This window comes from Strix uralensis, chromosome Z (assembly GCF_047716275.1).
Source record: "Strix uralensis isolate ZFMK-TIS-50842 chromosome Z, bStrUra1, whole genome shotgun sequence".
Taxonomy (NCBI): Eukaryota; Metazoa; Chordata; class Aves; order Strigiformes; family Strigidae; genus Strix; species Strix uralensis.
This window is the reverse complement of record NC_134012.1, coordinates 30,434,723-30,457,644: the sequence shown is the minus strand read 5'-3', so window position 1 is coordinate 30,457,644 and position 22,922 is coordinate 30,434,723. Positions and strand designations below refer to the sequence as shown.

The window sequence follows — 22,922 nt, the reverse complement described above, 5'->3', positions numbered from 1 at the left end:
TCACATGGATACTTACTTCACAGGGACTACTTTACCCCTGTGCAATGGGAGGCTTCCCTGTCTTCCCTTCAAAATCTGATGAATGTTGTTTCCAAGTTATCAGGGGTTGAGAATAGCAGTTAGGCAATTTCTAGCTCTCATGTGATGGCACCACCATTCTTCAGTTATCACAGTACTGTACCTTTCACGTATACAGCACCGGTACCATGATAACCGAAAAAGGACAGTTCATAAGTCTTATTATTTGATGCCATTGTCAGATAAACAGCCCTCCCTCTATTTGATTAAAGGAAAACTGCTCAGTCTCTAGGAATAGCTGTGATCTAGTCAATCACTTGTCAGTCTGATAGAGTAAATTAAATTTTTGATACTGGATGCCCTTTCCCTAACCTGTGTGTTGTAACTAGCAGTGTAAGAAATTTAGTCTTTCTTTATCCTCTGAACCACTACCAGCCACAGAAAAAACTTTAAAAACTGAGACTGAAGGACTAGATAGAAGTCTACTGCCTGACAGGGCAAAAGCTTTGGTGTTGCACATAGCTCCATGAATTGAACTCCTAAGCTGTTTCCTATGCACAATCACAGCTTTAGTGTCTGGCTACTATAGAAACATGCCATTTAATGCCACAGCAACAGAGAGATTACTAGGAAAACACAGTAGTGTACATAGGCAACAAAAAGCAAACTGATGTACACATATAATCCAAGACCAAGAACCAACAATAAACTCCATCTCTGCAATTCTCAGAACCAGGAATAATACAGAACAGTAAGGGAATCGTCTTCTAACATGCAGAAATAAACACTAGGTAACTTACATCACCTGTCTCATTTGAAGATGGCTACAAGTCGTTCTATTTATAGCCACAAGAAAAGTCTTCTGTTTACAAAAAATATCTGTGCAATAGAACTAGCGAATTAAACACAACTGGGTAATTAAACTGAACAAAACAACTTACGTGTATGGAGACAGAGGTCCTAACAGGACTTTGGAAACATCCCGTTGTCCAAGGGTCATGAGGAGCAAAGCAAGGCTCTGATTTGTTGAATCTACACAGCCTCCCTGCAAACCAAAATGTTTTAATAATTAATCTCTGTACAAACCAGAAATTGGGATGGAAGGACAGTCATGAAGGAGACAGATACACTTAAAAGGCTGAACTACTGCTCCCAATTTTCAAGGGGCAAAAAAGATAAAAATCTGGATTTTGTAACAATGACAAATTAATTTCACATGACAGGCTGGGAAAGGAACAGAACTAAAACAAAACCCAGTAACAAGGCCACATTAAAGATCCCTCCCATCTTTTCCAGCCTGTTCTCGTCTAACATCACAGAAGGTAAGCACTGAAGAATTTATTTGCAATAAATTGAAAATAGATATTAATTACAGTTCGTGTGCATTTGAAGATACCATGAATTGCAGCACTTTTTAACTATGAAGTTACGTTCGGACAAAAAGTTCAGTGTTAGGAGGCGCAGAAGAGCAAGTTAAAAGTATTTTCACATACATCCACCTAAACCCTTGCTGCTAACTTTTCTGGTTTTACATTTGTAAAACATCTCCCCCATACTTAAAATGGGAAGTATTTTTTTATTGCTATGTGAAAGAGCCATACATACAATTATGTAGAACTACACATACTCTTGCACATATTTGACTGTAATAAATCATATGTGCACGGACAATAGTTTTGTGTGTGGAAAGTGTTAACTACGATGCATATGTAAATAAAAATTGAAAGCTTTCCTCATTTACAAAGCTTGAATGTAAATTAAAAGGCATACCTTCAGTCAAGACTCCTGTAGAGAGAATTTACCAATTATTACTATGTAACCACATTGAAAATAGAAAAAATATCTGGCATAACATTGTTTCGGTCTGTCCTCCCATTCATCCTGATCCACAGCCACATCTCTGAACAGTTTTCTGGTGGATCAGGCCTAATGCTAAGCTCTCTGAATAGGCTCTCTGCAGACAGCAAAACCAAAAATTCATCCTTTTAAAATCAAATTCTCTAATGAGGTAAACTGACAGTTACCTTTGTGGGCAACCTGTCATCATTTTAAGAGGTAATACCATCCAAAAAAGCAAGGGAGAGCCAAAATAAATTTTGGACTTCATATATTAAGAAAACACCATGATGTGACAACTTCAGCACATTTACTCAGTGAAAGGGCAGAAAGTAAGACCTTTCCAAGGAGAGGTACTGAACGTTTAATTTCAAGATGGCTTTGCTTCAGTGTGACAAGTCTCAGCTCTGTTCTTCTGAAAAAAGCCTCTGTGCTTAATGCGACAAACGATACACCACAACGAAGGAAACATCCTCATTATGTTGACTCCCATGACCTAATGCCTAGCAACATGCTCTTACAGCAGCCCTTGCCCTTTTAACTGCATGAACCTACCATACCAAAGTGAACTTCATGCACTCCAGCTAATGCTCTCTATGGGACTGACAAAAATTGTGCTTTATCTTGAGTGAACAGGCTACCTGCAGAATTTGCTGGTGCAGTCTAGAGTCACAGCTCTCACCAGCAGTATTTGCCTATCTGAAACACATACAAGAAGCAGACGAGTTTGGTATGGATTCCTGATGCAGGACTTTCTGTATTTGTAGTTCAGTTAATAATTCAAAATGCTCTTTGCCACTTGGATGAAAACTTTACATTTTCTGAGCTTGTTTCTGTTTTTCTAAAACTGAAAACATTATAAAACATCTATTTTTATGACCAAATTTATACAAAAGCTTCAATCAGCATGGAAACAACCACATCCTAAACAATATAGCAAAACATGATGCATCCATCATGTCCTAGCTGCTTACATAAGCTCTCTCACTGCAGTGAGTCAGTCGCCCCCACTATTGTTGCACATTAGCAATGCACTGTTATGCCCATTCCCACATAGGCAGTTGCCAGACAGGGAAATTAAGTGATTTGCTTGTAATCTAATGATGACAGAACAGTAACTTGTGCCAAATGAAGGACATGCCACTCCCAAGGAGGCCAACTTTTTTCTCTCAATTCACCTGGCCACTTACTCAAAAGCCCAAAAATCAGAAACAACCCTCCCAAGAGAAATGGAACAGGCAAAGTCAGAGCCGAATTACTGACATTTGTTCCAAAATAGCTGGCACACGTTACTACCCTAGGATGCAGCTTCTAGTCCATATTTATGTCAGTTTCTCCATTATTGTTTCCATTGACAACAGCGCCAGATCCAACTGGATGTGACAACTGAAGACACAGATCACTTAGAACACCATCCATTCTGAAATGTTGTTATACAAGTACCACAGCTGACATGCCCGTACAAATATTACAACTCTGGGTATTGGACAATAGCGTTTTGAAGAGGGTTATTCTTCGGAGCTTGACCCCAGCTTTGATTTAGTCTTGGTTATATTTTGGCAATATACAATTTCCTCCCTTACCTGTATGGTACATACTTGCATGCCTCAATAACTTGTTACGTGAAGTGCAGAGGTTTTGTTTTGGTTTTGTTTTGGGGTTTTTTTGTTGTTGTTGTTGGCTGGTTTTTTTTTTCCAGAAGAATGGAGCAGAGCCTTGTCATGCTGAAGTAAGGCCATCTTGAAAATTAAGCCTTCAGTGAAATGCTTCACTCATTTTAGCTCTAGTTAAATAAAAGTCTTTCCCCTCCTGCCTCTCCAAGTCCCCCTAACAACTCATCCTTTCTTCATTTAAACAACTCACCCTTAAATAGGTATTGCATCCTCCCCCATTTTTCATGATCACACAAGGAATACAAACATTCAATCCTCTTCCAGTTCTTTCAGGCCTTTCCATCCTGCCAATCACCTGCTATATAGAGCTCCCATTACCAATGCCTTTCACAGACAAGAGGAAAATCCTTACTGGCCTTCTACAATTAAGCTTAGGTAAGAACTGCATACGGATTTGTAAAGACAATGCTAGCCAGTCACTCCATGCCCCCTTCTTTAAGCCACTGTAATTAGCACTGTGCCACTTATTATTAGTCAATTAGCTTCAGTATCTTTCCATCAACAAATACACATAAAAAAGCTCCACTGATCCAAAGAATCTTACAGCCTCTTTCATTTATTTTTGAGGGCTTAGTAAAAGGGACCATTTAGCACTTCACACAGCAAGACTTGAATTAAGCAAGCACTTCAAGAGATGTCCCTGGACCCCTTTAAACTGTAATGAACTTCAGCAGATTTGTGGGTGACCCTGACAAGTAAAACCCTTCCAAAGAGAATCATCATTTCCCATACTCCCAGTTTGCCCTTTTCTGGTCCCAGCTCCTGCAGCACATTACCTACAGGCAAAGAGACAGATGGAGAAACAACCTTATAAAGAGAAGATCTAAACACAGGGAGAGAAATTGTCACTTGAGCCCCATATTGAGTGACAAGGTGGTGTAAAGAGAGCGGGACTTAAAGAGTGCCTATTCAGAGCCTATTCTTGCTCCATGCACAGACATCATATCTAGGCAAAGAAACTTAAAAAAATAGTATCCTCAAAATAAACAAACATTGCACGCTTTGCAACATGTTTTTATATTCTCTCTGGGGTCAACACTAGATCAAACTGACCTAAGTTAAAAAAAAAAAAAATCAATGAGAAAGCCCATTTTTTCAAATTCCTGGCTAGTGCTGTGTGAGTGTACTTGTCATACATAAATTCAAGTGCGCATTCTGAAAACTACAGAACAAAACCCACCATACTGCCTATGATGGAGGGAGTGGTGAATTCATGAACAGAGAATAAGGACTCCACTGAATAAGCAGCACAATAGCAAAAAATGCTCACAAACAAGAACTTTTCCACTGTGAGCTGCTGCAGTGGAGGACCACAAGCAGTTTGTATGCTGCTCAGCACTTGTCAGTCACTCTTGGACTGAAGCACCCCACATATAAAAGAGCCTTCCAGGAGCACCAATGGTACCATAGCAGGCCACAGCTAACAACCTCACATCTGACCCTTGAAGCCACTGAAACTTCATGGCCTATCACTTTATCATTCAAAGACTTGCCTGACGCCGCCTTCTCCTCAAACGCTTTGCTTCTGTTGTCCTGAGATCCTATCCTGGTGCTTTGTAGAATTTGACTCATCACATTCAAATAGCTGCAGTACACTAAAGCAGAAAATTACCTGGTTCAGGCCTTTTCAGCCCTCTGCATTTTGGAAGTTCTCTGACATCTGACTCTGAAGAAAGTATAGTATCTGGACAAATTCCCTCACCAGTTTAAATCTGTCAAGTGCTAGATGGTTTCCAAAGGAAAAAAAAAACAAACTATTGATGGTGATAAAAGGGTATGAAAAGTGGATTTTTGGTGCCTCCAATCATCTGATTACCTGAAGATGTTTTCCAGGAGGTTTACACAAAGCAACAAATGCACCAAATTTTAGGTGTGGGGGTTTTTTTTGGCGGGGGGGCGGGGGGGGGGAAGCTGGAAGATTTTACAATTCACCTCTCAAATAAAAATAGATACCTGTCACTACATAATTGTAGAAACAGACAGATGTTTCAGTCGCTAGTTGTGACTGCATTCTCCATGCATGCTGGACTTTGATATGCAAGGGGTGTGGACTGTATCCAGAAAGAATACTTGTTTGTGGTGTTTCTATGAGATAAGAACCCTGGGCTAGGAAGGGAAAGTCCTCTAGCAACATGGTGCATATACCGGATAAACAAAGACAAAACATTAATGGAAGACTGGAACAAGCGGGCAAGTTGGTAATTCAGACAGATGAAGGGTTTGCAGCAGGGAAGGGAAGATAACATGGGCACAGATGAACAATCTACTAAAGGCATGGATGTGATTTATGAGGTTAAGGGGTATTTTTATAATTGACTACATTACCTAATACAGAATCTCATTAATGGCATTTTTAATACTTTGCAAAGTCCGACCAGGTTATTCTAGTTCAGAGCAATTACTGTTTTTTCAAAGAATGAGTACAATTTGTAGGTGACTGCCTCCTAAAGACCAAATGTGTTTTGTCAGTACTAACAGCTACTTATTTTAACATTTGTGGAGGTACACAACAAAAGCAGGTAGATTTTTTATTAAATCAGAAACTTACTATGAAGCTAATTGCCAAATCATTTGTAAGACTGAAACCTGTTCATCCACTAAAACTCTCATCACAAATGAAAAACATTATAATACAAAAAAACCCCCCTAAACGCCACTGCAGAAGACTGTGATGCACCTAAGATTCCCATGCAAACACTGTCCTAGCTCCTTTCCAACAAACCATTCACACAATTCCTCATACAACCAACAGATCTCTGCACATTTGACTTTGCCATCATCACCATAAAGCAGCCAGCATTAAGGCTAGATGCTTTCCCCCCACCCCCCATCTTCCTCCACTCATAATACCCCATTCCAACCGCAAGCTTAAGAGCATTGACTCACCCCTCCAACTTATTAAAAAAGTAATAGCCTGTGTGAAGCTGTCCTGATTTGAGTGAGTGGTGGGGTTTTGGTAGCAGGGGAGGGGGCTACAGCGGTGGCCCCCTGCAAGAAACTTTTTGAAGCTCTGCCAGCTCCCAGTCAGACCTGCCTTTGCACCTAGGCTGGGCCAATTAGCTGCGCCTTTGCAGTAACGTATTTAAGAGGGGAGGAGTTGTGGGAGTTGTGAGAAGTTTCAGGGAGAACATCTGTGCAAACACCACACTGAACACCCACCGAGGTCAGTGGAAGAAAGGAGGGGGGAGGGGGGGAAGGTGTGCCAGAGCAAAGGCTCCCCTGTACCCCATGGTGAGGCAGCAGGGCCACTCCCCCCACCGCCCATGGGGGTCTATGGTGGAGCAGATGCCAATTTGCGGCATGTGGGGACCTCACGCTGATCCAGGTAACTGTGCTTGAAAAAGGCCATCCTCGCTGTTGCAGTTCGGCACTGGGAGAACTGCAACATGCGGGGGTGACCCACACGCCCATGCGAGTGACTCATGTTGGAGAGAGCTTGTGGAGGACTGACTCCTGTGAGAGGGGGACTGTGCTGGAACAGGGGAGGAATGACAGAAGTTTCCCTCACCTCCCTGAGGTGTAAGAAGCGGCAGGACTGACTGCACCCCCCCATTCCCTGCCCCCTGGACTGCTGGGGGGGAGGAGGGGTGGGGGAAGGTGTTTTCAAGATGTGGTAATGCTTCTCACAGTCCTACTCTGTCTGTTACATGTTGTTATTGTTGTCAGTGTCTATTAAATTTTATGTTCTTTTTTTCTTCCCCTAATGAGTCTGTCTTTTGCCTGTGCTGTAATGGATGAGTTCATCCCTCCCTGTCCTTGTCTGAATTTCCTGGGCCTTTTGCTTTCCTCCTTCTCAGCGCTTGGGGGGGGAAGAGGGGAATGAGTGGCTGTATGGCACTCAGTTGCCCTCTGAGCTCAAACCACAACAGAAACCAACTGAATTCTGTTGCAGACAGAAAGCAAAAGAGAAATTTGCCACTACTATGATTCATAGTAACATCTCCTGGACATGGGAAATAACATGGCCCAGTCAGTCATTCCACTGTTAAGGGAACCATTCAAAACCACTCCTTACCGGGATGAAGAAGACACTGGCAGCATCAAATCATTTGTCTGTTTAGATCTGAACCTGCCTGAGGTTGCCCCCAAGCTCCTTCATTTACTAATATGTCATCACCTTCTTACCCTACAGCTATACACAGAAAGCATACTGGCCACTTACCCTGTAGACCTCCTCAAGCAACAGCTTAGCACAATTCTGGCCAAGTTCCTCGGGAAGCACTGCTGTTCCCTGGCCCTGAGGGTTTGAGGCTAGCTCAGCACTGAGAATAGTGCCATTGATGGTTTCTGCTGTAAGGCACATGCCAAAACCTGGTGATCTGAAAGAAAGGGAAAAAGTGCATTTGATTTAAGGACAAAATTCACGTAATAAGCCAAGAACTACTTCCAGCCAACCTCCTCCTCAAGACACAAACAGTTCCTCTCATAGGAACATACTGGGAATCTGGACTTGCTGACAAATTTTCTGTTCTATACATTTGATTCACCCTGGAAAGAAACATTAACAGTATTTAAGTTAAACCCAGTACCACTGTCCCCAAACCCAGTGTGCTGGCTATTGCTGACACAGACTCTTTAAAAAGAAAAAAAGCAAAGAAAAAAAACCCAAACTGAAACATCCAAACCTCAGAAATATGCTCCTCTATAAAAAAAATTGTATCTTTCACATTTATTTAATTAATGTTTGAGGAACATTTCAAAGGTGTCTAGTGTTTCTTCTCTGCAACATTCAAAATCAAAACTTTCATTAGGGATTGAGCTCTTTCCCTGGAAGCTTCAATATTTAGCAAGATTAGACCATAGCCATGGCACCAAACAGGAGAATTTAAAAAAAAAGTTTGATCCACATTACTTATATTTCAAATCACTTCTTTTCACTTTCAGTTCAATAATATCCAAATCGTTACAACTGTGTAAGAATTCTGAATGTATGATTTGAAAAAAACAAAAAAACCCTGTTTTCCTTAGAGCTTGGGATCCTACAAAATGTTATTGTGAGAGTTAAGAAACACTTCTGCTACAAGAAAGTCACAGATTTGAGTAAGTACACAGATGTAAGTACAGCTTGTTGAGAAATCAGAAGTTGTAAGGAAGAAAAAAAGAAGTCACAAGATCCTCTTCTTTATAGGCTCTGGAAGAGCACCAATAGCTAGCCATTCAAAATAAGGTTAACTTAATTTTACTCCGCACACAGGATTTCCCACAGTTCTGGACTCCTGCTGCCACCACCACCCAAACTTTTTAATTAAAATAGTCCCACTGACCCAAAACTGCAATAAATGTCACTGACATCAACAAATCACCAAAACAAACCCCAAATACCAATACACACAAACTCTCCCCGTGCCAGAAAAACAGCAGTTACTCCAGAGGCATTTCAGTAGGGTGGTAACAAAAAGGTATCAGTGGTTCCCACCCATATTTAACTGCCTGCACTTGCTGAGCAACACAGAAGGTATGATAAAGATGTCTCCCTTCTCCTTTCCTTCCTCTGAAAAAGACAGAGATCTAGACAGCAAGCCAAGAACAGTGTCAAAGATGTTAATTTTTGGACAAGTATCCTGTAATAACTGTAGCCCGTCGCAGATCTTGTTAAGTGTTCAGTGGCAATCTGCGTAAATAAAAGTTACAATTATCCAGTGGGTCATGTATGGGCAGGCAATATTACAAAGCATCTGCATAGACAAACTTTTTGCTGTAAATGCTCAAAACAGAACCAGGAACTTTTTGTTTAGAGATAGATTATAGGTGGCAGAAGATGTTCAAATAACGTATTTCCTGAAGCTTTTGGCACTGTGGAAGGGATATAGATCAATGCTTTATATTCTGACATCAGAGCTTGGTTTGGGCTAAGCACAGATGGGCTGAACTAGTCATTGCTGGTCTTACTCATCACCAAAGGCAGCACTGGAAACAACGAGGCATACTGCTTTCCTTCCACGTCCTGCTAAGACACACACACACACGCATGCACTGGGAACCAGGTAATAAAAAAAAAACTTTGCCAAAGTGGCACAGTGTTAGTTACATAGTCATACTATGCTGCGACCGTATGAGCGCCATACTTAATGCTGAATGTGACAGCACAGCTGCATTAGAAAGCCACATGCACCAGGTAGGTGGAGAGAGATTCAGTTTCTCTTCCCATGCTATAGTTTATCTCTCTGCATGGGCTACCCATAAATGTAATGCTGCTGCCCCAATCCATTTGACTTGCTCACTTCATAGACAGATAAAAACCAAAAGAGAACCCCAAAACTACACAGGTCCCAGAAAACATTTTGCAATTCTGATCACTGTTAACAGCCTGGAGGCACAAGACTTAGCAACCTGGATTATTAAATGTGATGGATTGGAAAAGAGTAAAAATACTTAGAAAGTGTCAACAATTTTTGGATTTGTAAATTTGCAAGCCTAACAAGCTTTCTTTAAGGTAATATTTCAAAAAGCAGAAACAGTGAAAGAAAATGTCCATGCTTGGATTTGAGCATACAGACAGAAGACCAACAAATGAAATATCCAGAATTCCATCAACCTCAACGAAAAGTGACAAGAGGACAACAAAGCTGACATGTATCAGTAAAATTCTCTGAATCACATCCATCACTTCTGTATTCTGCTGGCAAACAAAATCTGTGGAAGTACAATAAATGAGTATCTCAATTTTCCAGTCCCTGCTGCTGAAATGATACCCCTTCAGCTATTTATGTAACAGTAAAGCAGAAGACAATCCACACAGCTCAAACACTTTCTAAACAGTTTGGTCCCATCCTTAAAATTACCACTTCTGTCAGAAGGTGTACAGTAGGCTTTCACAACATACCATCTTAATCTCACTCTGAGGTCTCACTCTCTGATCTTAATCTCACTTCAAAGCAACAGGTTTAAAACTGAAGGTGGCTAAAGTTGCCTTTAGTAGCAGTAACCATGTATTATATTCCTTGTTTAAGAAAACACACAACTTCTGCCCCTGTACCACTTACCTAGTGAATCATTATTTTTTTTTCCCTGTGAGGAATATCTGAAGTCAATGAAATAGAAGATCATGGTCTAGAACTCATTAAATTACAGATCAGAATACCCTAGCAGATGAACAAATGCAGAAATACATTTCTGTTCCCTGTGAATACTGGATACTCACTTTCCAGAGCTGACCCCCTTCATATGATCTGTGTAGATATAGATGTCTGGGAGGAGTTTATTCAGGATGCTCCTTGCAGATTCCACCATTCTGTTTGCCATCTGTGGTGACACTCTGACAGAGTATCTACATTTCCAAGCTAAGGAATTCATTGTGGTCACAAAAGAAATTTAAACCAGAGACCGACAAAAGCGGCCAAGAGGTCCCAATGCATTATTTCAGAAAATGCGGTTTTGTCCTATACACCCATTCATGAGCGCTGGTCCATTTTCCTGTTCTTATAAGCACATGTGCTTAAGTGCTTTCTACAGTCTTTTCACTGATATACCTTGAAGTGAGGTACACAGAATATGTGCAGAACTCTTCATTATGACTAGGTAAACATCCACCTTAAAAATGCCCTTCAAAAATTTTAAATTGCTGTTTTGCCATCCTGTGTTTTCTTATGATTTAGGAAATCCCATGTGCTCTGTTCTTTATATACTATTAAAAGAGGGTGATGGGTGAAGTTTCTCTGAATTAGCAGTTAAGAAATCCTGTATGTCTCCTGTCAGGGAGAAATCAGGTAGATGAACTGAAATGTTTTAGCAAAAGAAAAAAGTAATTTTAAAAGGCTAAAAAAAAAATAATCTTTGCTCTCTGCAACTATTTTGCAGTGCTGTGAGGCTATCCGGTTCACTGGTTCTCCAGTCACTCGGCATCTGAAGGTAACGGTTCCAGGGAAGAAGAAATTACCACCCTCCTGCTCACCCCAACCCACCTCCTCACAGTACACAAGAGATAACTGCCTTTGTGCCCTTTTATTCAGGTGCTGCTTCAGTGACGTTCCCAATAGATCTTCAAATGTACAAAGCACACTGTGCTCCAAATTCCATCCCAACTATAATGCAGACTCACGCTCTGCACATTTAACCACCCATCTGCACATAGCAATGCAGAGAAACACACTCTCAAACCCCCCAGCTGCCATTCTCTTGTGGAATAGGTAAACCAAAAGCTTTCAGATCTTAAGGGCAAAACCAGTAAATAATTGTTCTGCACAGTTGGTGCACTCAGTATTCTGGATGCCTATAAAAGGTTACTGAACACAAGCTGCCCAGCTGTGAGGAAGCAGATTTGCTCAGCTGAATTCCAAAGGGACAAAAATGCACATATAAAAGACCTAAGTACTCATCCTTCCATATGTTCTGTCTTTTACTGGCTTGAAGGACCACTTACCGGCTAAACTGAGACTGCCTCTCACCAGGCTTACTAAAGGCAAACCTTTATCCCTGAGAAAAAGCCCAGAAAAACCTGAAGGAAAGTGGAAGTTCAAAAACCTGTAGTTCACATACACTGACCAAATCCAATCAAAGTGGCCCAGAACGATGCTGGGTATTAACGTCAACTTAGAAAGATGGCACTGAAGTCATGATCATTGCTTCCTCCTTCACACAGAAGCAGAGGATAGAACTACTGACTACAGAGGTGGAAGAGGGCATAAGGAAATTACTTTCTTCATGGAAAGACTGTGACAACCACCACCAAAAGCACAACAAGCTGCCTCCTTTTTATTCTACAGCATATGCACCCAGTAAAATTGCTGTCACTTGGCAATGCTGCACTCATCCAAATACTGCAGTTGGAACAGAGGTCAAAGCGTCCTGTTCTCACACACAATTATGATGGTATGCCATAAGTAAAAGGAGGAACAGGCTGCAAGTCTGCACCTCTGGCAGGAAACCCACCCCCATTCCTGATTTCCTTTTGAGTAATCAAAGCCAGGTCATGTTTGGGACTCTAATAATCACAAATCAAACTACAAGTTGGCCAGTGCTCAAGAGAGACCAGGAGCTCATGAAATACAACCTTTAGTATACCTTGCTTGTAAGGGATTTGTGTCTTCTTCCTACTGCAACAGCAGATTCATGACAGATACCATATAAAAACCACAACAGAAGAAAAAAACCTCCAAAACGTTAACTAGATGTGCAGTTCTGCTTGCCAATGCAAGTACTCCACAACAATACTTTCTGCCCTTATCTTTGTGCGGAAGTAAAACCTCCTCTACTTCCATCTCCAATGGTAATGCTAAAGGTCAAGAGCTAACAAATTTTTTTTCATAAGGCAACAAACAGCTCACTTCACATGTGTGCAGTGAGCTGTACACTGAACTAAGATTTAAGCTCCCATCTAACATTCTTCTAGACCAATTAACAGCCAAGATGCCACCTATTCAAGGCATAACAAACTACATTTGTTAACTACTGGATTTACACACAAGGTAAGACCCCTTTCAGTGCTGCTACATTATGTGATGGAATGTATTTTAAATTTTCTTGCTATTGAAAAGCTTTTAAATAGTGCTGTTCAGTTTTAAATTTATTTGTTTACTGATGCTTTTTGAACAGAGATGATCTGAACACAGCAGTTTTGATCTGAAAATCCTGAAATCTAGTTGCATAATCCCCCTGTGTGACATCACTCTGTTATCTGGATACATGCTCAGCAACATAGGTGCACTTCCGCAACCTCAAGTTGGGAGGCTTATTTTTTTAAGGCAAACTCATTTAAAAGAAAAAAACTAAGAAACAAAAAAAGGATACGCAGTTCCTCTGATGCGCTTGATTTTGCCCGGGTCTGTGAAATGAATAGGCTGCAAGACCTTTCTCACTGGGCAAGCAAACAGTATCTCTCCACCGCCTTTGGGAGGCATTCCTCTCCGGTTGATCTAGACAATAATGGAGGAAAAAAGCAGGTTAGTAAAGAGCACAAAGAATGTACATACACATTCAAAAATGATAGCATTTATTTTGCATATAATGAAATACTATCGGTAGGGGTATTATGCTAACACAGGCGAGAATAAGACATCCTAAAGCCAGAAATAGATTTTGCATCAAACCTATCAGCAAAAATTGATTTCTTTTTTCCTCCTCTCTCAAGTACAGTAGGGCATGACTTCTCAATGGGAAACAAAACAAAACAAAATGAACCAACTAAAAAACCAACATCTTTACCAGGAAGGCAACCCTGGCTTAAGACTGATCTTTAATAGCAAAGCTGTACCTCACTGCTGAAGAAAGCCTGGAAGTGTTTGATGCTTACTATGTATATGGCAGACCAGAATGAACTCATTCGCACAAATAGGCCTGGCCAGCCTGACCCTGTCCCACTGTCCCAGCCAATGTCCACAAGGATGGGGATGGGACATGGGCCCACAGGTGTGTCTTGCTCAGGGGGCCCATGGCCAGGCAGGGCAGGGCTGTGGGGAGATGGGAGACTGGCCCTGCTGCAGGGGCTGACAGTCCCAGAGTGATGACATGGGGTCCAGGGCCCTGGGCAGGGTGGGGAGAGGCACCGGGGCAGGGCTTGGTAGAGCAAGCAAAGATTAGTAGTGCAGCTAGGGCTTTCACACATTTTAAATGGAGTGTTCTTAACTTTGAAAGGCTATAATTTCTTTCTCCAACCTAAAAGAAATCTATTCTACATCCAGATTTATAGGGCCTGCGAAGAGTGTAGTCTTTAAAGAAAAGTTTCTTTCCTGTATTTTCTAGACTATAAGCAAACCTCAATCACCCAAACACAGATCCAGCTCCTCTAGCGGTGAAGGAGGCAAAAGATTCTACTATTACTCCCTAGCCCTAAGCATGGGGCTGGGAGAGCAAGTGGAAGGAAAAAGAAATTAAATGAACTGAAGAGGAACAAGAAAGCAAAAAGGTTTCTTAGCTTGCATAGATCTCGGAGACTAAGACAAGTCACTACTTTCTCCTTACCCTCTCTACACACAGCCTCTGCATTTCTCTTCCACCACATCTTCAATCACTGTGTGGCTGGTATGTCAGTTAAAACATGTCAAGAACAAGGGACAATTTTAGAAATATGTGTAGCTACAACTACATATCTGCTAGAGACAGATACCGGCAGCAAGCATATGGCCCTGTGAAGCAGTGTGAAATTATCATTTCAACATGGGCCAGAAAAGAAAGGAACAAGTTGTCTTACCTTGATTTCCAGACTTTCACCATCAACTCCAAACTTCTTCAGTAGGGGTAGAGCTGTTACCTTAAGGACATCAACCTACAGAACACAGAATTTAAAAAGCAGACTCATTGGAAGTTCCCCAAATCAGTAATTTAAAAATAACTGCATTACGGAGGTGCCTAACAAAGACAAGGCTTCTCCATAACAGGTATTCTATGGGAAGACACGGGAATAAGCACAGAGAGCTACAGCTACTCTTAACACTACCACAGTATCTCATCACTCAAAAGATTTGCTGGAACAAATTACTGGGAGATAGCATTTCCTATTCTAGATTTTCTTCCTCAGCCTGATTTTTACTTCTATTATGGTTCAGCTAAAACTGCTCATCTGTTTCTCTGAACACAGTTATTGAAAAAAATTATATTCTTCTGTCATTGCTAAAAAATCCTACACCTAAATAAATGATGACTGCATGAACTTCTGCATTTTGGAGCAGGCCCTTGATCTGGCAGGAAGAACCTCATCCTTCTGTCAAGAACTTCTTTAATCTGTTTCTGAGAAAGAGAAGCTTCTAGGTAACTTATGTTGAAACACTCAGAAGAATCTGAAGAGTGACACATCATCCATATTCCCTTTGAGTCACATGCTGACCGGATCCAGGTCTGCGTAGGATTTTCCTTGCCATTGCTCCTCCTAATCACTGACCTAAACCAACAGCGACTCTGTCTTCCTCCCTCTGCTGAAACTTCAGTAGCATTGGCGAAAGTGACAAAAATCATTTAGCAGTGCAACAGCACATGGAGTTACCCAAAACAAATAGCTTGGGAGAGACAGGACCAGAACAGCACGACCAAAGAGGAACTAAAATTCATGTGAACAAAACAGGCATGCAGTAGACAGCAGTTGAGGAGGCAGAAAAAAAGCACCCTCCTTCCCATGCCTTCAGCCAGAATCCACAGTTTCTGAGTTTCATTCTCTCTGCTTTGCACAGAGTGCAAGCCACTGATGAAGTAGTAGCACCTATAAAGCTGTGAAGCACCTGCTAGAGCTATCTGAGTAGCTACAGGTGTATGCTGCAGTTCTCATTCTTCAAATCCTGCTGGCCAACATACCTCCTTTCTTACGGAAAGGCACCTGGTGTTGTTTTTAACAGTAGTATCAACATTTCAATGTCTTCATTAAAAAACTTGTGAGTCAATGATTAATTTTTTGTATTTATATTTCTTATATTTTTGACAGCCAGGCTACCTTAATTTGTCCCCTCAGTAGTATTCATTAATCACACAAATTTGTCTTTTAGAGCAAAAATCTTTACATACGTGAACACCACTGGCAGATCTGGTTCACATTAAAGTTACACAATATTTCTCCCTCTTTCTTATGAAACAAAATATACCAGTAGAAAAAGAAAAGCTTCTCTGTGTAGGTTAGGAACTCTCTTTCCCTCCTCTATGTCCACTTCAGAAATTCTTTGCACTGAAGTCTGTATCTCTGGAGAAACCATGTTATACCAGCACTACGAAGTTGGAACAATTTTGATTCTCGCCTGTGTGTTTTCAAGAATTTCAAGTCTAGTCAGTTTTTAGTCCTCAGACAAATTCCAGGCATGATACTTATCACATAATAAGAGACTGTCTCTGTTCCAAACTTGCAGCCTAAATAGAGAAGGTAATCGGTGGTATTTGAAGAAGTGGAAAAGGCTCTTATGCTTAGCCGATGACTGGGAGTTCAGGCAGGAGAGGTTAAGTACTTCACTGGAAATCACAAAATGGTAACAGAACTGATACCTAAAACTGTATTTTCTAGTCTCTTGCCTATACTCAGCCATAACACCATCTTTCAGCTCCCCTTGAAGGGCAGTTATTCCATCTCCAGAGCAGATAATACAACACACAGTTGTACCAAAGCAAATGTGCCATACCAAGTGCATACCTCACTACAAATGCCAACAACTTGCTAAGATCCACAGACATTGCTTGTTCAAAAACTAGTGTAAATATAAACCTTTTTCTTTTAAAGCAGACTACAACAACTAGAAAAAAAAGTAACTTTTAGTGGTTTGCAGCATCCCTTAGCTAGTGCAAAGCTGCAAAAAACCAGACAAAGACCCTACAGCATAAGTTTATCTAGGAAAGGGGCATTAGCATTAGCTGGCCTGCATAGCCATTAGCACTGCACAGAAGAGCATTTATCCTTGCCATACATACAGTGTTATGTTTTGGGAACTAGGACCTAGACTTGCGATGGGAGCAAGAGCGAAACCAGAGTTTAGCAAGAAAAAAAAAAAAAAAGGACGGAAAGGTCAGTAGGAAAAGTTTCTTGTTTTCCTAGGATTACAAACAACTGCTGAATTTTCATTAACACTAAAGATTATTCCTCCCAAGCCAAAAGTACTTATGCTAGTCTCATGACAGCATGAAAGTCATTTCAGTTGAAAGTCCCATGATATAGCTGTAAAAAAACTTCAACACTTGCAAACGCAAACATTAAGAACAATTATGCTAAAACCAGGTTCCTGCTGTACGATGTATCTGTCAGAATAACATCATGTTGTTGTGGTTTGAACTCAGCCAGTAGCCAATCGCCATGTGGCCAGTTGTTTACTTTCCTGCCCCTCCTCTCCAGTGAAATAGGGGAGGGACAAAAGAAGAAATTCATAGGTTAAATAAAAAAAAAATAGTAATAGTAACAAAACCAGTAACAAGTCCAAAACAGGTAAAATGCAGCAGTGGCTTACCGAGCGCAGCGACAGGTACGCAGCCCACCCCCCGACAGCAGCGATCTGACCGCACCAGAAAATCCCTCCACGCTGACCCAGAAACCGAAAACGGGGCATGAAAGAGCACACGTCCGCCTATATACTGAGCATGATGTCACGTGATATGGAATACTCCAATGATCGATCCAGGCCCAGCCCTCTAGCTGTGCTCCCTCTCAGCCCAAGGAAAGTTAACTCTATCCTGGCCAAAACCAGGACAGTCTCCACCCCTTATTCCATACCATTGACGTCGTACTCAGGTTCCAAATACATCCTAAGGAATCACCACCCCTTTTGCCCACGTCTCACAGATATCATTCACACAGTCTATGGGACATCCTTCCACATTGTCTGCTGAGTTCATTTAGTCCATAACTTTGGGTTCCATCTGTCATGACAGTCTTTAAGGCTGGAGGAATGAGGTGGAGTTGGCTCAGTCAGTGGAGCAGGAGGCTGTGGATGTGGCAGGAGGATGTTGTGAGGCACCAATTCCAATAACAGGATTATCTGACAGTTTGATTCATTGGCTATTTTCACCTAAAATAAAATCTCCTTGAAGCACGCATCAGGCTTCTCTGTCCTTCTGCAATCACCCACCAAGTGCACCCAGGTCCTTGGGCAAAAGTAATCCCATGCATGGGTTTACCTTTATCCAATGCAGGAGTAACCCAGACTATCCTCCCCAGCATATTTTTAATGCACACTGCATGGGCTTTATCCCCATCTACAGTATGTAGGAGGTTTGACTGAGCAGGGCCAGCTTGCTTGGCAGATCCTCTGGTATTGACTAACCAGGTGGCTTTTGCTAAATGCACGTCCCAGTGTTTGAAAGTTCCACCATCCATTGCTCTCAATGTAGTTTTTAGCAACCCATTGTATCGTTCAATTTTCCCAGAGGCTGGTGCATGGTAGGGAATGTGATATATCTACTCAATACCATGTTCTTGGTGTCTACGAGGTTGTTTCGGAAGTGTGTCCCATTATCTGACTCAATCCTTTCTGACGTGCCATGCTGCCACAAGACTTTCTTCTCAAAGCCTGAACTGGTGTTCCGGGCAGTGGCATGGGGCACAGCATAAGTTTCCAACCAACCAGTGGCTGCTTCCACCATTGTAAGCACATAGTGTTTGCCATGCCAAGTTTGTGGGAGCGTGATATAATCAATCTGCCAGGCCTCCCCATATTTATATTTTAACCGTCATCCTCCATAACAAATGGGTTGTAACCATTTGGCTTGCTTGATCATAGCACATGTCTCACATTCATGGATTACCTGTGCAATAGCATCCATGGTTAAGTCCACCCCTCAGTCACGAGCCCATCTATATGTTGCATCTCTTCCCTGATGGCCTGAGGAGTCATGGGCCCAGTGAGCCATAAACTGTTCACCCTTATGTTGCTAGTCCAGATCTACTTGAGACACTTTGATCTTGGCAGCCTGATTCGCCTTTTGGTTGTTTCGATGTTCTTCAGTGGCCCAGCTCTTGGGTACATGAGCATCTGCATGGTGTACTTTTACAACCAGATTCTCTACCTGAGCAGCAATATCTTGCCATAATTCAGCAGCCCAGACGGGTTTGACTCTGCACTGCCAGTTGCTCCATTTCCACTGCTGTAACCACCCCCACAGGCCATTGGCCACCATCCATGAGTCGGTGTAGAGACAGAGCACTGGCCACCTTTCTCGCTCAGCGATATCCAAGGCCAGCTGGATGGCTTTCACCTCTGCGAACTGACTCGATTTGCCTTTTCCTTCAGCAGCTTCAGAGACCCATCGTGTGGGGCTCCATACAGCTGCCTTCCACCTTTGATGTTTCCCCACAATGCGACAGGACCCGTCGGTAAACAGGGCATATCGCTTCTCATTATCCAGTAGTTTATTATACGGTGGGGCCTCTTCAGCACACATTACCTCTTCCTCTGGTGCCATTCCAAAATCTTCGCCTTCTGGCCAATTTGTAATCACTTCCAGTATTCCTGGATGGCTGGGGGTCCCTATTTGAGCCCGTTGTGTGATTAATGCAGCCCATTTACTCCCCGTGGCATCAGTTGCATGGTGTGTAGAGGGGACATTCCCTTTGAACACCCAGCCCAGCACTGGCAGTCAGGGTGACAGGAGGAGCTGTGCTTCAGTCCCAATCACCTCTGAAGCAGCTCAGACCCCTTCATATGCTGCCAATATCTCCTTTTTGGTTGGAGTATAGCGGGCCTCTGATCCTCTGTATCCCCAACTCAAAAACCCAGGGTTTGACCCTGAGTCTCCCCTGGTGCTCTCTGCCAGAGACTCCAGGTAGGGCCATTCTTCCTGGCTGCAGTGTAAAGCACATTTTTAACATCTTGCCCTGTCCAAGCTGGCCTGAGGGCTACTGTATGAATTATTTCCTGTTTAATTTGTTCAAAAGCTTGTCATTGCTCCGGACCCCATATAAAATCATTCTTTTTCTGAGTCGCTTGATAGAGGGGGTTGACAATCTGACTGTAATTTGGAATGTGCGATATCCAGAAACCCACAACACCCAAGAAAGTTTGCATTTCCTTTCTGCTAGTCGGTGGGTCGTCAGATTCCAAAGGAGGTGTTATTTTATTAATCACCTCCATTGGAATCTGACAACGTCCATCTTGCCATTTTACTCCTAAAAACTGGATCTCTTGTGCAGGTCCCTTGACTTTACTGCGCTTTATGGCAAAACCAGCTCTCAGAAGGGTTTGGATTATTTCCCTCCCTTTCTCAAAAACTTCTTCTGCTGTATTACCCCATACAATGATGTCATCAATGTACTGTAAGTGTTTCAGTGCTTCACCCTATTCCAGTGCAGTCTGGATCAGTCCATGGCAAATGGTGGGGCTGTGTTTCCACCCCTGGGGCAGTTGATTCCAGGTGTATTGGACACCCCTCCAGGTAAAAGCAAACTGTGGTCTGCATTCTGCTGCCAGAGGGATGGAGAAATATGCATTGGCAATATCAATCGTGGCATACCACTTGGCTGCCTTCGACTCTAGCCCATACTGAAGTTCTAGCATGGCTTGCACGGCAGCACTCAGCAGTGGCGTGACTTCATTCAGGCCACGATAATCTGTCAATCTCCACTCTCCATGAGACTTTTGCACTGGCCATATGGGGCTGTTAAAGGGGGAGCGCGTCTTGCTGATGACTCCTTGGCTCTCTGGCTGACGAATCAGTTTATGGGTAGGGATTGCAGAGTCTCGATTGGTGCGATATTGCCGTCGGTGCATGGCTGTAGTGGCAGTTGGCACCCGTTGTTCTTCGACCCTCAGCAATCCCACAACAGAAGGATCCTCTGATAGACCAGGTAACACAGACAGCTGTTTAATTCCTTCTGTTTCCATGGCAGCTATACCAAAAGCCCACTGGTACCCTTTTGGGTCCTTGAAATACCCTCTCCTCAGATAATCTATGCCAAGAATGCATGGAGTTCTGGGCCAGTCACAGTGGGGTGTTTTTCCCACTCTTTCCCACTTAGGCTCACCTCAGCCTCCAATACAGTCAACTGTTGAGACCACCCTGTCACTCCCGAAATACAAACGGGTTCTGCCCCCTTAAAATTTGATGGTATTAGGGTGCATTGAGCACCAGTGCCCGCTAGAGCCTTATACTGCTGGGGGTCAGATGTGCCAGGCCACTGAATCCACATGGGCCAATAAACTCGATTGTCCCTGTCCTCCGCCTGGCTGGAGGCAGGACCCCTCTAATGTTGGTCATAATACCCTCTAACGACAAATGGGTTAGTGTGGTGTGCAGGGGTTTCAGTCTCATCTTGATCACTCATTTCTTGTGAATACTAATCAGAAGTTCTTCTCATAGGACTGTGAGCAAATTTGACCTTTCTGCTCTCTTTGGGCACTTGATTACTGGAAACCGGAGCAGCATTTCTCCTAAAAGAACTCCATTTTGTAGTTGTTCTTCCTAACTCTAACCTGGCTGAAACCAGGACACACGTAAGAAGGAAAGGAAAGTAAGAGCTATCATTTGCATGCCACCTCCATTCTCTTCAAAAAAGCACTTTACGAAGACACTCCCCCACATACATACTTTGTACAGAGAAACTTGAAACTACCTCAACTCTACATGCCAGTCCCACACGGCTGGTCCCACAAGTTACTCATGGTCAAGTCTCACCAGTGGTCGTGCAGAAAAACATAATGCAGACGTAGGCTGCCAGTGACCAGTTCAGGCTGGTATTCCAAAGCCACATCTCTTTCCGAAAAGTGTTAGTTAGCAAAGTAGTATCCCTCTCGCTCATTTAGGATGTACCACTCACACACTATTATCACCATGGGGCACAATACTCTTTCAGAATGGTGCCAGATGTCAAAGAGCTTTCCACTGCACTCCACTGGAGAGCTATTAATGTATACAAACAAATGCTAACAAAAACACACTCTATTTACACTCCAGGAACTAAGCCTGACCTGTGCCTCACTGAACTTGGCAGAAGTCTTTCCTTCCCCAAGTCACCCTTCAGAAACGCCCTTCCCCTCGCCTTGACCACTTCCATTCTCTCCACAGCAGGAAATCTGCCATGTTTCTTTCTGTCCTCCTGACAAGGGGGTCTCTGGCAACCTCAAACACACAACACAGCAATCCAGTGGACATTTTGAGGATGTGTAAGAGCTCAGTGCAGAGAGCAGATTTCAGAAAGCCCTGTGGGTCAGCCTACTTGTTTACCACTACCCTGAGGGAAAGGCCCCACTTCTCTGGCTGCACGCGCATTCCTGCTACTCACCTCATGGAGGCATCCATGAGAAAATACAGGGGTACAGCTCTCTGCCACTTTGCCAGTTAGCTGAACTGGCTTAGGGAAGACTCTGAAAAGCGTCCAGGGTATTGGTGTATGCAGGACTGGGTGGCCGAAAGCAAGAGCTACGGAGGGAGGATGGTCAGGACCACCTTCTCCTTTCAAGCACAAAGGGGGTGCTATAGGATCATGTGTGTATGTGTACATAAACGTTTTCACACATGTATGTGAATTTGTATGCTTATCTGCAGATGACAGATGCTGAATACACTCATGAAAGGATACATCCCGCAGAATTCATCTAGCTCCAAAATAAAGATACATGTCTACAAAACATGATATCCCTTTTACAGATAAAAACAATGAAAATTCTCCAAAGCAGATGAGCAGGTGCCTTGACTACTGTACCTACTAAGTTGAAAAGGAGAGGTTCTTACTACCCACAATATATATTTACGTTGGTTTGCCTTTCCCCCTCTTCTTGGAAAGCCAAAAAGTGTACAGATGGATAGATAAATTTAAGCATCCCTTTTTGGGCAAGCATAGGTAATAAATGTTCACCCTGTTTCTGAAGACCTTCTGCCTACTGAAAAATAAAAGCTCAAATCAATTTAAAACCAAGTTTCCATTTACTTAAGCACAGAAATCACGTAGGGTAGCATTTATACTTGTGCTTTTAGTCTTGTAAACATCTTGTAAAACTCCTTAAAAGTAGTTTATTGGTGTGCACCAGCTTTAATGTTTCTTCAGGCAAGTTAAACAGACATAAACCA

General features: G+C 42.5%; 1 protein-coding gene across 3 annotated transcripts in view; it reads right to left on the bottom strand.

Annotated features, from left to right (window-relative positions):
* Positions 1-22,922, bottom strand: part of RCL1 (RNA terminal phosphate cyclase like 1) — a 33,487-nt gene that overhangs the window by 5,433 nt on the left and 5,132 nt on the right. For all 3 annotated transcript variants that reach the window (XM_074856535.1, XM_074856537.1, XM_074856538.1), the window contains exons 4-8: positions 14,653-14,727; positions 13,254-13,378; positions 10,669-10,794; positions 7,690-7,846; positions 960-1,063 (exon numbers count right to left, since the gene is read on the bottom strand). In XM_074856535.1, coding sequence (XP_074712636.1) covers positions 960-1,063; positions 7,690-7,846; positions 10,669-10,794; positions 13,254-13,378; positions 14,653-14,727 — 587 coding nt within the window. The remainder of the gene's footprint in view (positions 1-959; positions 1,064-7,689; positions 7,847-10,668; positions 10,795-13,253; positions 13,379-14,652; positions 14,728-22,922) is intronic.